Source organism: Acinonyx jubatus, chromosome D1, assembly GCF_027475565.1.
Source record: "Acinonyx jubatus isolate Ajub_Pintada_27869175 chromosome D1, VMU_Ajub_asm_v1.0, whole genome shotgun sequence".
NCBI lineage: Eukaryota > Metazoa > Chordata > Mammalia > Carnivora > Felidae > Acinonyx > Acinonyx jubatus.
The window spans coordinates 41,790,710-41,805,879 of NC_069390.1; the positions used below are offsets into that span (position 1 = coordinate 41,790,710).

Below are 15,170 nucleotides of genomic sequence, written 5' to 3' on the forward strand. Positions count from 1 at the left end.
CTGAGAAGCATATCTGGGAACTGCAGGCCAGTCCCAGCCAGGCCCCCACAGGCCCCAGGGCACACCACCCAGGCCGTTAGTGGTGGGTGGTGTGGCCCACACTACTCTAGCCCCGCCATGTGTGGGGCGTCTGTTGCTGCAGGAGCAGACAAGGAGCCTAACGCCCCGCTTAATTCCTGTGTGCCCGTCTAGCGCAGCAGCTGGCCCTCCTCCCGCCTAAAGCCCCTCTGTCCTCCAGGACGTTGCCACCTTACCCCCCCTTAAGCAACGGACTCCACTACACCTTTGTCTAACACCTTCCAAGTAAGAGCCCTGCCTGGCCTGCCACTCCCCTAGCATCGAGCATGCTCTCCCTGCTCTCTCTGCTGCTGAGCTGATTACAGTGCCGTCTGCTGACACTTCCTTCTGCTGGCAAGGCGGCCGCTGGGGAGACTGACATGGACTGGCAGGTGGGTGGGGGTGGATAGTTTTTAAGAACCCCATTCTCAGTGGATTCACCTCAGTTAAGAGTATGTGGTCCAAGCCCCCTGCCTCCCTGAAATAGAAGCCAGAACTGTACCCCTTCCACGCAGCTCTCTTTTCCGCAGGGAGCCCAGTGCCCCAAGGGCTCAGTGTAGGCCAGGCTGCAGCTTGAGATTGGCGGTGTTGGAAAGGAAGTGTTAGTCTCGCTCGGCCTTTCAGGGCTTTGGCCAGAGAATTAGAAGAACTGGAAGACTAGAAAAAAATCCAGGTTTACAGATGAGAAAACTGGGACCCAGTGAGGAGATGGGTTCTCACTCTGGTGTCCCTTTGCCTTTGCCTCACAAAGGGCAAGGACTACGACTGCCCTTTTCATCACTTCAGGAAAGGGAGAAGAAGGGAAGCTTCATGGGGAGGCCACCCAGGGTAATGTGAAGTTGGCCCTCAGCTATTCAGAATGTTCTGGCACCACTCTTTGTGGGTCCTGCCCATGAGAGCATTTAGTGACAAGAGGCAGGGAGAGATTTTGGGAAGGGGCACCGGACTGGGAGCCCAGAGGCCCCAGTGTCTGGTTCAGTCTTATGGTGAGTTTGTGGCCTGAGGCCAGTTGCCTGACCTGGACAGGGGAGGGTCCAACCAGAAGTCTCTGCAGTCCCCTTCCTGATGTTCTATATCACTGGCATTTTGTAGGGTTTTCCCTCTCTTTCCTTTGTATGTACTTACAGTTAGTACCTGTTGAGTACCTGCTATGTGCCAGGCATTGTGCTAAGCATCTCCTTCGATCCTCACAACCACCCTGTAAAGATACTCACCCCATTTTATAGATGAGGAAATGAAGCTCAGAGACCTTGAGGGACTTGCCCAAGGAGTTGAAGCTGTAAGTGTCAGAGCCAGAGTTTGAAGTGCAAGTTCAGAGCCTTTGTTTTTCATCACCATGGACTCATCTGGGCCACCTCAAGGCACTCTAGGTGTCTGGAGAAGGGAGGGATGGGGAGTGTGTGCATTGGGTTGGGGTTGTGATTTTCAGCAGGTGTCCCCCAGCCTGGGTGCCCCGCCAGCCTGAGGGTGGAAGGAAGAGATTGGTCTACTTGGGCCAGATTCCTGGGAAGTGTGCATCGGAGACCCCGTGACTGAAGAACCACAGGAAAATACTTCAGCCATGTCCTTTGTAAAGGCCACAGGGACCTGTTGGGGCCACAGTAGGGTGTGTAGATTTCTCCTGGAGATCTGAGTTTGGTGACACCACCCCAGGCCACAGAGAGGCAGGGGAGAGGCTCTGTTCCTCCTGGCTTTTGACACCCCTGTCGTTGTGAGATAGGTCTTTAACACTTTTTTTGGAGTGCATCCACATTTGTGTTTACCTTCGTGTTAGGGTAAATCCTTATTAGGAGGTGGGTATAACCACTCTGTTTTTAGGTTAAAAAAACAAGACCTATGGAGGCTGAGAGCATTACAGAGTCCCTCAGTGAATGAAGGGCAGGGCCAGAACTGGACCCCAAGGTTTTCTTTACTCGGGCCTTTTGCCCTGTCAGATCAGGGGTCACTATGCATCCGGCAATCCTTCTAGAAGTGGTAAGGGTAGAGAGAGGGTGAGGCCAAGTGCCCATGAATCCTAGAAGCTGAGGGTCCCCCAGCGGCGGCCGTATTGCCCCAGCCCCCTGCTCTTGCTGCTCTGTCTTGTTAGCCTGCCATTCCCTGTCATGTGTGTGTGCAGACATGCCCACTGCCTGCTCCTCAGATGTGGGCTGGGATCCTGCCAGGCTCTCACTGTCTCCTGTGCTTTTTGCCAGCCCAGGCAGTGACTGACCCGTGACCCAACGTGCAAAGGAGAAGTCTGAAGCCAGGGGCCCAGTGGAACCAGTTTCCTCCGAGAAGATTGATCTTCCTTCCCCCAAGGAAACCCCTTCCAGCTCAGCAGGGGTTCTGGCTGGAGGAAGGAGCAGCCACAACTTCACTATAGGGCTGGGTCCTAACCACCACCCCCCCGGCCCCCCACCGACTTTAGTTCAGACTCCTTTTTACATATGACAAAGGCACTTTTGATACACACTGTAAAATACTGATGCTGTATTTTAGAATCAGAATATATTTTCTACTGTTCACCTCAAGGGCTGAGTGGCTGGAAAGGTGAGGATGCAGGATTTTGGAGCTGCACATACAGATTCAGGTACCATTTGGGTGGTAGGTATGGGTAGGGGAGAAGGGCGGGCAGAGGCCAGTCCAGTATCCAGTGAACTCAGGTGAAGGTTGCATTTGAGATGTGCTTCCAGGGGAGCCCAGTGTTAGGCTTGTTGGCATGTTATCTGGGGGAAGAGGAGCCCTTAGCTGCAGAGGTCAGCTGTCCCTGACCTGGCTTGGTGACCAGCTCTGGAGGGGGAGATTCCACCAGGGTGGCATGTGGAGCCCAAGTCCATACCTTGGCCCTTGGGTTTGGTTTAGGGGCAATAGTGTATTCAAGAGGTTTGGTTCCAGACCTGTCCATGGGTTCTCTCAGCAAAGGGCTCTTCTTGGGAAAAACAGAACAGTTTGCTTTAATTAAAAAAAAAGTTCATATATATACACACACATACATATATGTATATATATATATACATATATATATATATATATATATATATATATACACACATATATATACATACACACACACACACACACACACACACCCCTTGAAATACAGAAAAGGTGAGAGGAAGCACCTTTTATTGTATCATAAGCAATAAACTTCACACTGGGTGGTGTCTACCTAAAACTCCCTGACTCCACGCTGGGCTGTGATAGGGCTTTGTTGCCTGCCCTGGAGAACCTAGATCAGCTTCCCCAGGACGTGGGTCTGGTGGCCAGAGGGCAGGCAGTGTGCCCCCACCATCCCTGAAGGCCAGCAGCAGGACTTTGACTTGACTTCCAGCCTCTAGTGAAGCTGTGCCAAGCCAGGCACAGTGTTTGTGGCCCTTTATTTAAATCATGAGCTCATGATATTCTGCATACAGAAAATGATGTTTAAAGAAAAAAAAAAACTCCATTGGGTGGGGCCACACTTTAAATGAAAATTTGTCTTTGACTGTGGTCGGAAAAAAAAAAATCTTAACTATATTTAGAAATTGCCGTCTATTTTTAACTAACTCCATATGCTGCCAGTATCAACTTCATGACATTTGCCAAAATAAGATTTTATTTTTGCCTTTATAAGATTTTGTTGGAAAAATGAAATTAATATTTTGCAAGAAAAAAGTTAATTTAAATAAAGGTGTAATGGTTTGCAAAAAAAAAAATGGCGATGAACAGATTAAAATATTAACCCGATATGCTTCCTGCTTCTTGCTGGCTATATATTCTCATGGGTGGCCTGTGTTAGTTTTTTTCCATTTCTTTGGAAAATCCCCAGTGTCCGCTCTCAATCCTGCTTGTGTGACCTATGAAAAGTTTCTCCTGCTGACAGTTCCTTGACACTTGATTGACTTTGGAGGCCCCTGGGGGAAGAAGGCCTGTGTTTGGGGCCCTTGGCTGGGCTTCAGCAGCTGCTCACAGTGGCCTTCCACCCAACCCTGGTCGAGGGGCTGCAGGGCTGTGGACTCCCATGTGGGGTTGGTTTGGCAATCCAAGATAGCAGGAGTGACGCCATGGGCCGCTTTCCAAACCACACGCCTCCAGCTCCTTCCAGTGAGGCGGGTTAGTGACGGACCATTGCAAACTGGATTTGTATTTAATTCGTTCTGACTTGTGATGTAGGCTTAAAACAGAAGCCAAGGGGCCAGTTCAGTTTAGGGATGTGTGTGTTTCCAAGTTTGTTGTTATGGCAGTTTTTCTCTATTGCCAAAGAAGAGCACCCAAGGTTTAGAGTGACTTTCCAACTATTTAAACTGGGGAAAATAGATTCCAAAGCCTTCTGAACAGAGGACACTGCTGCTTTTTAGCTACTGATCTCTTTTTGAATTTTAAAATAAAAAATACTCTGGTTTTAAGCATTACTTGGAGATATCCCCATAACAGATGAAAGAGGTTGGGCAGGGGAGGGGGAGGTGGTGGGGAGAGTGGAGATTCCTCAATAACTGAGTGCAAAAGTTAAAAAAAAAAAAAAAGGTACAGGAGCCAATGCACACAGGGTGGCTGTCTGTAGACATAGACACTTTTTTTTAAATTAGTGTAGCCTTGGCTTCAGGAGTAGAACCCAGTGATTCATCTCTTATGTATAACACCCAGTGCTCATCCTGAAATGTGCCCTCCTTAATGCCCATCACCCATTTAACCCATCCCCCCTCCACCTTCCCTCCAGCAACCCTCAGTTTGTTCTCTGTATTTAAAGGTCTCTTATGGTTTGCCTCCCTATTTTTATCTCATTTTTCCTTCTCTTCCCCTATGTTTCTCTGTTGAGTTCCTCAAATTCCACATATGAGTGAAATCATATGATATCTGTCTTTCTCTGACTGACTTATTTTGCTTACCATAATACCTTCTAGTTCCATCCATGTTGTTGCAAATGGCAAGACTTCATTCCTTCTCATCGCCAAGTAGTATTCCACTGTGTATATATATCACATCTTCTTTAGTCACTCATCAGTTGATGGTCTCAGTTTCTGTCTCACACATATAGTCCTGTGTAGGAGTGAACATGGTGACTCTGTTCTCTCCAGCTTCAGCCAGGAGAAGGGGTAGCCTCTTCTCTAAGAATTGTGAACCAAACTTTCATCTACAGAGGGCATGACAGGCCTTCAACTCAGACTTCATGAAGAGCACGTGTGGTTTAGAAAAGGCATGCTCCAACCACAACATGTGTCAGCAGGCTACGTGGCCTGGCCCCTTCTCAACCCCCTCAAGAGGATTCATTATTTGAGGTAAGATGGGGCTATTTGTGCAAGTACGTGCTCACCGGGACCCTCCAGGAGGGGACCACTCTGGAAATGATTTGAGCTTTGCTTCTTAACAAGACCACAGGACCTGAGCAGAGTGTTAAATGAGGGCATTGTGATTGACAGTGTGAGTGTGCTGCTCCTGCATCTGTTTGTGACATCCTCTCCTGAGTTGTAACTTTAAACTGGCCCAGGCTGAGCCCAGGATGTCTATCTAATTTTAGCAAGAACCAATGAGAACACTTTGGGGTCTAGTCTGATGAAGCTGAGATGTACGTACATTTATGAGTGCATGTGAAGTAGATGTACCCAGGCTGATATAGATGCTGAAAACCTTTTGTTTGCTCCCCATCATTCACTTTTCTTCCTGCCTTCGTGTCTGGCTGTGAGAATAGAAACTCTGCTTAGCCTATTTGCTTCGCTCTACCCACCTGGCTGTGGTCTTCAGTTAAACTGGGTTCTTTAGGATTTTCCTGGCTATTATAGGTTGCAGCCCAAGGCCAGGAAAGCCTCTATATGCCCTAAGTCAGTTTGGGGATGAAAGGGGTGGGGGTGAATGTGGCCCCTGGCTCAGCTAGACAAGAGCCCATTTTGGGCTTTGGAAGTTTTCCCCTTTTCCCCAACTGCAGTCCTTTTGTGTTTGCACCAAGGGTGGGAAAGAAGCAGCAAATTATTTGTCTAATCCACAAATCACATTTCTGAGACATAGTAGGCAAATTCTGGGAGCCCTCTGCTTCTGATTCAGCATCAGACGCTGGGGCGCGCGAGGGACTTTGCCCATGTGGGTTTCAAGCCGTTATGAAAAGAACAAAGAGACAAGGCTGGGGGGCTGTGAAAAATGGCAGCCCCTCCCAGCCCCATAAACACGCCATTGCTTTGCCGCCTCCACTCCAAAGGCTATCACTTTCATTGCTCTCCGAGCAAAGAAACCTTTCTTCAGAGCGAGTGGCAGGGTACAAAGGCAGAGTACAAAATGTGTGCACATCACAGTCCCTGCAATTCTGTTTGAACAAGCATATTGATTGGGTCTGACCCTGTTACATTTTTCCCCTATTATTTGAAAAGGTGCATCTAAGTGTAGTGAATTGAACCCATGGAGCTGAACTTTCCATGAAAACTTCTCGAGATATTTCTTTAGTTCAAAGCTTTTGAATTTTAAAGGGCATTTTTAATATGAGTCTGTTGAGTATTCTCTGCCACAGCCCAACAAGGGATGTTAAATGCAGATGAGGCTGGAGCCAGGGCACATGTGGGGTGGACCTGCCCGCACAGCAGAGGGTGCACGTCATGGTCGGAGGGTGCGGAAGAGCCCAGGAAGGGCTGTGCTTTGGAGCAGCACCCTAAAAAGGACCTCTCTTGGGCTCACTGGAGACAGCTCAGGGGACAGAGAAGAGGTTTCCCAGCTGAGCTTCTCAAAGACTTTTACATGGAGAGCTAGGAAGCATTTGCTAAAAGCTCCTCCTGATAAATGAGGGTTTGGGCCTCATGAATAAGGGGCTCCTTACTGCTCAGCTGCTAGCTTTCTCCCACACTCTGCTTTAGAACCGAGAAGGAATGAGACACAGTCCTTTGGCTGAGGTCACAGAGTCAGACATGAGGCTGCTATTGTCCTCAGTCCTTGGGGTTGACATCACTAATCAGTCACAGATGCTTTCTCACTGAGCCCTGAGCTGCATCTCAATCCTTAACTGACTTGATATCTTGGGACATTTTGCTAGTTTTGTGGGCTGTAGCAGTGGTCCCTCTTGCCATTTTTGTCCTGGGCCCTGGAAGCTTCAAAGTCTCGTTTTCCCTATACATAGCAAGGCTCTCCTGGCCCACTGAAGGCACACAGCCCCCTTTGACTAAGTCCCTGGCTCGTTGTTGGTCCAAGTCCCTGTTTGCCTCTAGAGGTCTCCTGGATCTAGAAAGCACCTCCTTACTAGACCTCAAATCCAGGTTCAGAGGCAAAATTGTCTCTGGAAAGAGCTGGAAAATTGGGTTCTATGTCCAGAGAATGTAGAGTCTGGGCATCTCAGCAAAACTTTTTTTAGTGTCCCTGCCAAATCCCCAGCCATAGAAGACTGCAGCCTGCGGAGTCAGAATCACAGTAGTAAGCAGTTCTTTCGGTATCTTCTCTGCCTACAATCATGGGAATACCAGCCCTCCCCAGATTCCTCTTGCCTAATTCTGGGAGCCCCCGAAGGTGTTTCACGTACACGCTGACATTTTCTTGGCTATCACTTTCAGGCCTTCTCGCTGGTACCTGTGTTTCCTAGGACCATGCTAGACAGGTGGGCACACATGAGGTCCTGATGACCATAACAGCACAGCTTTTGTGGCCTTTGCCCCCTTCTGCCCACAGTGGGGTTCCTCTGCCCAGGTCTTCCCTGGTCATTTCAGAGAGTCCCCAGACATATCTAACATGAGCTTACAATAGTCCTGTCAGGTCGGAGCACTTCCACTTGCAGCTTCTTGATGCCTTTTGGTCCCAAGGCCACCACCCCTGTGCTCTAGGAGAGATGCCTAGCTTGCCACTCCCTCTCCAGGCTGCAGACCCCCAAAGTGCCAGATGAGTGATTCTCTCTACAGAGTTCTCTCTGGCCAACCCCGGGCCACATTCTATATATGAATGGGAGATCTTATGCTCCTTAATTTTGTGACTCCTGGGCCCCAAAGCAGGGCTGTGCATGCTCTGGTTCACTCTTGGGAGAAGCTGCTTCAGGCATTCTTTATGACTCCTCCCCTGCCTCAGGGACACATTCCCTTCTTTCTATTGGTGTGTAAGTAAACTGGCCCCAGACCATGTCTTATTTCTCCTGATTCTACATTCTGGATTGGACTCAGCTGGGCAGATTTTCTCGAAGTGACTGTAGGCATGGGATGTCCAAGAGGGGTTCTTCACTCAAGTGCCTGGCACCCTAGCTGGGATGGTTAATGAGCTGAGAGCTAGCTGGGCATCTCCATCTTTTCACACAGTCTCTCCAAGTGGCTGCTTGGTCTTTGTTACAGCAAGAAGGTCTCAGGGAAGTTGGACTTTGGATCTGAGCTGGCTTCCAAGGGCAAGAAAGCTTCCAGGCCTTTTGAAGAGTAGGTTTGGGACTGGCATGGCATAAGGTCACTTTCTCCGCATTCTCTTGAGCATGGCAAGGCTCAAGGCTAGTCAGATTAAAGGAGAGGGAAATAGAGTCTGCCTCCTGAAGGGTGGAGTGGCATGCATGTACTAGAAGGGAAGGAATGGACGGTGTCCATGTTTGGAGACTCTACCATGAGATCCTTTTCTCATTCTCCTACAGCCACACTGAAGCATTTAAGAGCCAATGTGCTCCCTCCAGCTTTCTCTTCCCCTGCAGTGGCCATCTGGGAGTCACATATTCTGAATAGTGCAGCCACAAGATGCAAGTCTTGTCCTAAGTCTCCACTTGGGAGGGACTGCCCAGGAGAGGCCACAAGGTCCACAGCTAATTTTGCAGGAGTGAGAAATAAACATTGATTTATCCATCCCCTGAGACTTTAGGCTTTCTTTGATCCTGTCACATAATCTATCCTACCCAGGTTGTAGGTATTATTATTCCCGTACTACTGAGAAAACTGAGGCACAGTGGTTCCAAGACTAGTAAGCAACTAGTAGAAGTTTGAGCTTGTATCTGGCTCCAGAGAGCTTTCAACCACTACATTGACTGCTGTTACCTTGGAAAGAGGAGCTTTTCTGTGGCCCTGGATTCTGGATCACTTGAAATAGAGTTGCCTCTGGTAAGAACGATGAGCTCATGGAAAGCCTGCAGAGAGGCCTACAGGAGGGTGCGTCACACATTGCCTAGTGAGTAATACAGCTCAGCAAGTGGAAGCTGCCATCATGGCTGTGATTTGGCAGTGAGCATCTCCTGGGGATCCCATGGAGAAGTGTTGCTTTGGCATGCATGACCTGGTCATCGGTCCCTGGGTTTTTGGGGGCTTGGAAACCAGATTTTTCAGCATCAAGAGCTGGGCTGCCTCTCGGGGCTATGATCATACTCACTGGGCTCAGAAGCCAGATGGAAAAATAGGGTGAGAACCCAACTGCCAGGCTGCTGGTGTTCATTGACACACACACACACACACACACACACACACACACACACACTTGACTTCTCGAGTCCAATTCTTCCTTGGAAGGTTGCCTGGCACAGTCTTGGTACCAGGGCAATCTTGGACAGTCCTCATGGCATTGAGCAGCATCAGCTGAGGTCCTATCTCCGCTGTAGGATGTCCCCATCCTACAGACCCGATGCCCATGTTTCTGGCCAGGCCTTCTTCTCTTGAGACAGAATAAGATGGCTCCACCCCTCAGGTGCTTCCTTTCTATGTGACCATGACTTAGCCAGTCTCTTGTTAGTAGGTTGATACCATGGAAAGGAGGCAGTCAGGAGGCAGAGGTAACAAGCAAAAGCTCTGGAGCCAGGCTGCCTGGAATCTAACCCTGGTTGCTCCATTTTGCCAGCTGTGACCTTGGGCAAATTACTTAATTTTTTCATACCTTAGTTTTCTCACCTGTAAAATAAAGATTTATATTGGCAGTTACCTGAATAGAGTTGTGAGAATCAAATATTATTACACAGAAAATGCTAAGCACAGTTTGTGGCCACATAGGAAGCACTAGAAAAAAAAATCCATGTTATTTACCTGCATTTAAGTTATAATCATTTAATACATATCATACTTGTATTCTTTACTTGTTTGCTTATTCTCTGTCTTCCTCACAAGAATATGTGCTTCATGAGAGCAAGGGCATTGTCTTGGTCAAATTATCCCTAGGGTCCAGAACAATGTTTGCCATAAGGGGCTAAGAAATGATTTGTTGAATGAATGAGTGAATGAAAGAAGTCAAGGCCTGTTGGCCAGGGAGCCTCCTGTCTTCTTCGGATGACTTTACCTATCTCTGCTGTCTTCTGTTATTTTATACTCTAGCCCCCAGAGAGTCTGCCTCATACTCTCTTTTTAACCTTGAGTAGTAGGTAAGAGTAGGGATGGTAGAACTCAAAGCTATCCTTATTAACTCTGACCTTCAGCAAGTTGCTGAACTTCCTCCCTAAGCTTCTGTTTCTTCCTCTGAAAGATGGGGATGATAGTACTTCCCTTGCATGGGTGATTGTGAGTGCTGAATGAGATCATCCGTAAGCACTGTCGCTGGTGTGGGAGCACTCAGCTAATGCTCACCATGCTGGTTTGCCCTCGTGTATGACTCTTACTGTGAACAGCAGGGCTCTGGGTGGTTCTTCCACATTTCTACTGTCTCCTTTCCCTGATTTGGCAGGATAAACAGGTTTGAGGTCATTTGCCATCCCCAATCTGCTGCCCTCCACTGTTGTCTGCCATTTTAGACAGGTTCCTGCAGCAGGTAAAAATGGCCCAGGGCTTTTGAAGCTGGGATTCACAAGGCTGTGCCACTGCCAGGCTATGTCCCTGAACTCTCCTGGGGCTGAGGACAGGAGAATCCTCTGAGGCCTCCCCCTGCAGCCCTGCGGCTGTCCACCCGACATCAGATCAACTCGTGCCTCCCCCTTTGATGTCAATTCCCAAACTGGAGCCTTGTGCCCTGCTCTGAGGACCTGGGCTTTGAAGTTGGCCTATAAACTGAGCTTTCAGGAAGAAAGTTGTCTGTTGTGACTCAGAGCACAGCTGGCTGGGCCCTATAAAGGCACTCAGAGTGCCATGAACACCTGATAAATAATTCTTTCTGGGCCCAAGAAAGATTCATTCCATTTAAAGGGGAGGAAAATTCCCTTGACCTTTTCGTTGAAGTTCTGGTGGGGGGAGGTAGATAGGATTTTCGCAGCTGCTTGCTGAATTCATGTGGGGCAGGCAGGTTGTCTCTAAGAGCTGAGCCCCAGTGACTGTTGGAAAAGGGTTCCCTATCCCTGACTCCTGACCAGAGGTCCCTTCAACCATTCCTGTTCCCCTTTCCATTTGCTCCCTCCTGCCATGAACTTGTGAGAGACTGGACCCTCTCGGGAGGAGAGGCCAAACGCTGCAGCAAACGGCAGACCTTCCTTTCCTTCCAGTGCCTGTGAGGCAGACAGGATTTCCCGCCTGTGGCAGTTCTGAAATGGTCCTGGCTCATATACACGGAGCACTTAGGCCAGGCCCCTTTTCTGGGCCCCCTCTGGTGCACGGCTGGATAAGAGGATGTGTGTGGTTTTGTGAAAGCTTTCTTTAGGGTAAGGTATAGCACACGTATATAAGGTACACAAAATAACAATGTACAGTGCAGTAATGATCAGAAAACAAACTGCTACTTCAGTCAAGAAATCAAGGTTTGCTAGAAGACCCTCCCACTCTCCTTCCCACTCCATAGGCCTTTCCTCTCCCATGAAAGACTACTTTTGTGGTAATCACTTACCTGCTTTTTCATTATAGTTTTGCTATCTAGGCAGTCATCCACCAAATTCTTTTTTTTTTTTTTTAATTTACATCCTAGTTAGCATATAGTGCAACAATGATTTCAGGAGTAGATTCCTTAATGCCCCTTACCCATTTAGCCTATAACCTCTCCCACAACCCCTCCAGCAACCCTCTGTTTGTTCTCTATATTTAAGAGTCTCTTATGTTTTGTCTCCCTCCCTGTTTTTATATTATTTTTGCTTCCCTTCCCTTATGTTCATCTGTTTTGTATCTTAAATTCCTTATATGAGTGAAGTCCTTATATGATATTTGTCTTTCTCTGACTAATTTCGCTTAAGATAATACCTCTAGTTCCATCCACATAGTTGCAAATGGCAAGATTTCATTCTTTTTGATCACTGCATAATATTCCACTGTATGTATATGTGTGTGTGTGTATACACACACACACCACATCTTCTTTATCCATTCTTCTGTTGATGGACATTTGGGCTCTTTCCATACTTTGGCTATTGTTGATAGTGCTGCTATAAACATTGGGGTGCATGTGTCCCTTTGAAACAGCACACCTGTATCCCTTGGATAAATACCTAGTAGTGCAATAGCTGGGTCATAGGGTAGTTCTATTTTTAGTTTTTTGAGGAACCTCCATACTGTTTTCCAGCGTGGCTGCACCAGCTTGCATTCCCACCAGCAGTGCAAAAGAGATCCTCTTTCTCCACATCCTTGCCAACATCTGTTGTTGCCTGAGTTGATAATGTCAGCCATTCTGACTGGTGTAATGTGGTATCTCATTGTGGTTAGGCATCACCAAATTCTATAGCTTAGTTTTGTTTATTTTCTGAAATGTGTACGAATGAACTAATAAAGAATGTATTCCTTTGTGTCTGGATTTTTTTTCACTAAACATTATGATATTCATCCATGTAACTCTATTTCACTCATTTTGCTGTTGTACAGTATTCATCATGGGAATATTTGACGAATATTTATCCATTCTACTGTCAAAGGACACTTGGGCATTTCCAGTTGAGAGCTATTACAAATAATATTGCTATAAACATTTTTGTCTGTGTCTCTTGGTGCATGTACATTCATATTTCTTTTGGTGTATACCTAGTGTAGAGTTGCTAGGTTGTAAGATAAGCATATCTTCAACTTACGTAGGAAATGCCAAAACTGTTTTCCAAAGTAGGAGTACTAACTTATAGTCCTACCATGAATGTATGAGTTCTTCTACATCCTCACTGTGGTGGCAGCCTCTGAGATGGCCCCCAGTGATCTCTGCCTTCTAGTATTTGCACCCTGCATAAGCCTCCCCCACTAAGTGTGGCCTGGAGCTGGCAATTCCCTTCTAATGAAGAAGATAAAACAGAATACAACAGATGTTACTTCCAAGATGAGGTTACAAGAAGACTAGCTTCCTTCTTGGACATCCTCCCTTGCTTTCTCACTAGCTTACTGTGAGGGAAGCCATGTTGAGAGCTAACCTATGGAGAGGACTGCAGGGCAAGGAACTGATGTCTGACCAACAGCCAGTAAAGACCTGAAGACTGCAGCAGCCTGGGAAGTGGGTCCTCTCTCCCAGGCAAACCTGCAGATGATTGTGGCCCTAGCTGACATCTTAATTATAGCCTTGTGGGAGACCCGTGGCCAGAGGCACCCAGCTAACTAGATTCCTCCTGACTCATGGAAACTGTGTGATAAATGTTTATTATTATTATTATTATTAATTTTAGAGAGCGTGAGCAGGGGAGAGGGGCAGAGGGGAAGAGAGAGGATCTTAAGCAAGCCCCAAAGTGGGGCTTGATCCTATAACCCTGGGATGATGAGCCAAAATGAAAAGTCAGATGCTCAACCCACTGAGCCACCTAGGTGCCTCTAAATGTTTATTGTTTTAAACTGGTAAGTTTGGGAGTAACTTATGCAACCATAGATAATATATGCAATAGAACTTTCTTTTTAATTTTAGCCATTTTGATGTGTATGAAGTAGGCTTATTAGTATCTCTGATTAATAATATTGAGTATCTTTTCAAATGTTCATTGACCATTTGGATTTCCTTCTTTGGTGAAGGACCTATCTGGACTCTTGTCATTATTCTATGGAATTGTATATCTTTTTACTGTTGATTTGTTGATTTTTCTGAATATAAGCCTGTTTTAGCTTGGGTTACCCCTAGAAAGCAGAGCCTGAGGCAAAAGCTTGCAGGAAGATAGTTTATTTGGGATATGATTCTATGGAGCAGACATGGGAAGGAAAGAGAGGAAACCAATAGAAGTCTTTTCAACCTGGTCACTTTTGTGGGAAACTTGGGCTCAATCTTACTGGGGCCTTCTGAAGAGCCATGTAAAATGCACCTCAAAATTATCTGAGATATGAAAGAGAAAACCATTTATCTTCTAGTACAGGGCCCCCACTGACCAAGGGTTCCCCGACAGGGTGTCCCTCACATCTCCAGATCCCACGTTTCCCATATGAACCCTGTCTTAGGGCAGTCAAGAAGCTGCAAGATGAGAGGTGAGGCTAGATGAGATCCAACAGCAGTAATAGCTAGAGTAAAATGGTAATGTGCAATGGAGTGCGAGACAGGTACTTCTTATTGATTATATGCATTGCAAATATCTTCTCCCACTCTGTGGCTTGCCATTTCAGTGTCTTTGAATGAATAGACCTGACTAATTTTAAGAAAATCAAGTTTATGGTTTTTTTCCTTTGTAGTTTTTTTTTTTGCATCTTGTTTAAATTCTTCCTATACTAAATCATAAAATTGTTCTCCTATAATTATTTTTTCTATAGTATTTTCTAAGAGCTTTATTGTTTTACCTTTTACAGATCTACAATCCACTGGAATTGTTTTTTAAGATATGAAGTGGACATCAGGTTTCATTTTTCTATGTAGATATTCAAATTATTAAAGAATCTATTATTTCTTACTGCTGTACTGTGCCACCTTTTTCATAAATTTAGTGTTTGTGTGTGTGTGAATCTATTGCTGGGCTCTTTTTTTTTATTCCACTTTCTATTTGTGTATCATTATATCACACTGTTTTAATTACTGGAGCTTCATAGTAAGTGTTGATACTCAGAGAAGCAAGGTGTCTTGTTTATTCTTCACAAATGTCTGTCCCATTTTTGGTCTTTTGAATTTCCTTATAAATTTTGGAATCAACTTGCCAAGTTTCACTCCCCACCCACAAATGGATTTTTTTTTTCCTATTGAAAATGAATTACACGTAAATTACTTTAGGGAGAATTGTATCATCTTTATAATGTTGAGTATCCTAATCCATGAACATGATATATTCCCTCGTTTATTTGGCCTTTAAATTTTTCTTTCCAAATGTTTTATAGAAAGAAAGAATTCTGCTTCTAGCAATGGTGGACAAAGTAGATGTGAATCAACTTTCCCTCTGCAAACAAATAGAAAAAGAGGCTAAAGTACAAACAAAACAAAACAAAACAAAACAAAACAAAACAAAACAAAACAAAACATATTTGAAG

At 46.1% G+C, this 15,170-nt stretch overlaps 1 protein-coding gene across 11 annotated transcripts in view; it reads left to right on the plus strand.

Annotated features, from left to right (window-relative positions):
- Positions 1–3,024, plus strand: part of PLEKHA7 (pleckstrin homology domain containing A7) — a 219,610-nt gene extending 216,586 nt beyond the window's left edge. For 7 of the 11 annotated variants that reach the window (XM_053203408.1, XM_053203409.1, XM_053203411.1 and 4 more), the window contains 2 exons: positions 193–303; positions 2,250–3,024. In XM_053203408.1, coding sequence (XP_053059383.1) covers positions 193–293 — 101 coding nt within the window. In that variant the 3' untranslated portion in view covers positions 294–303; positions 2,250–3,024. The remainder of the gene's footprint in view (positions 1–192; positions 304–2,249) is intronic. The other 4 variants (XM_053203410.1, XM_053203412.1, XM_053203414.1 and 1 more) reach the window with 1 other exon arrangement.
- The last annotated feature ends 12,146 nt before the right edge of the window (positions 3,025–15,170 follow it).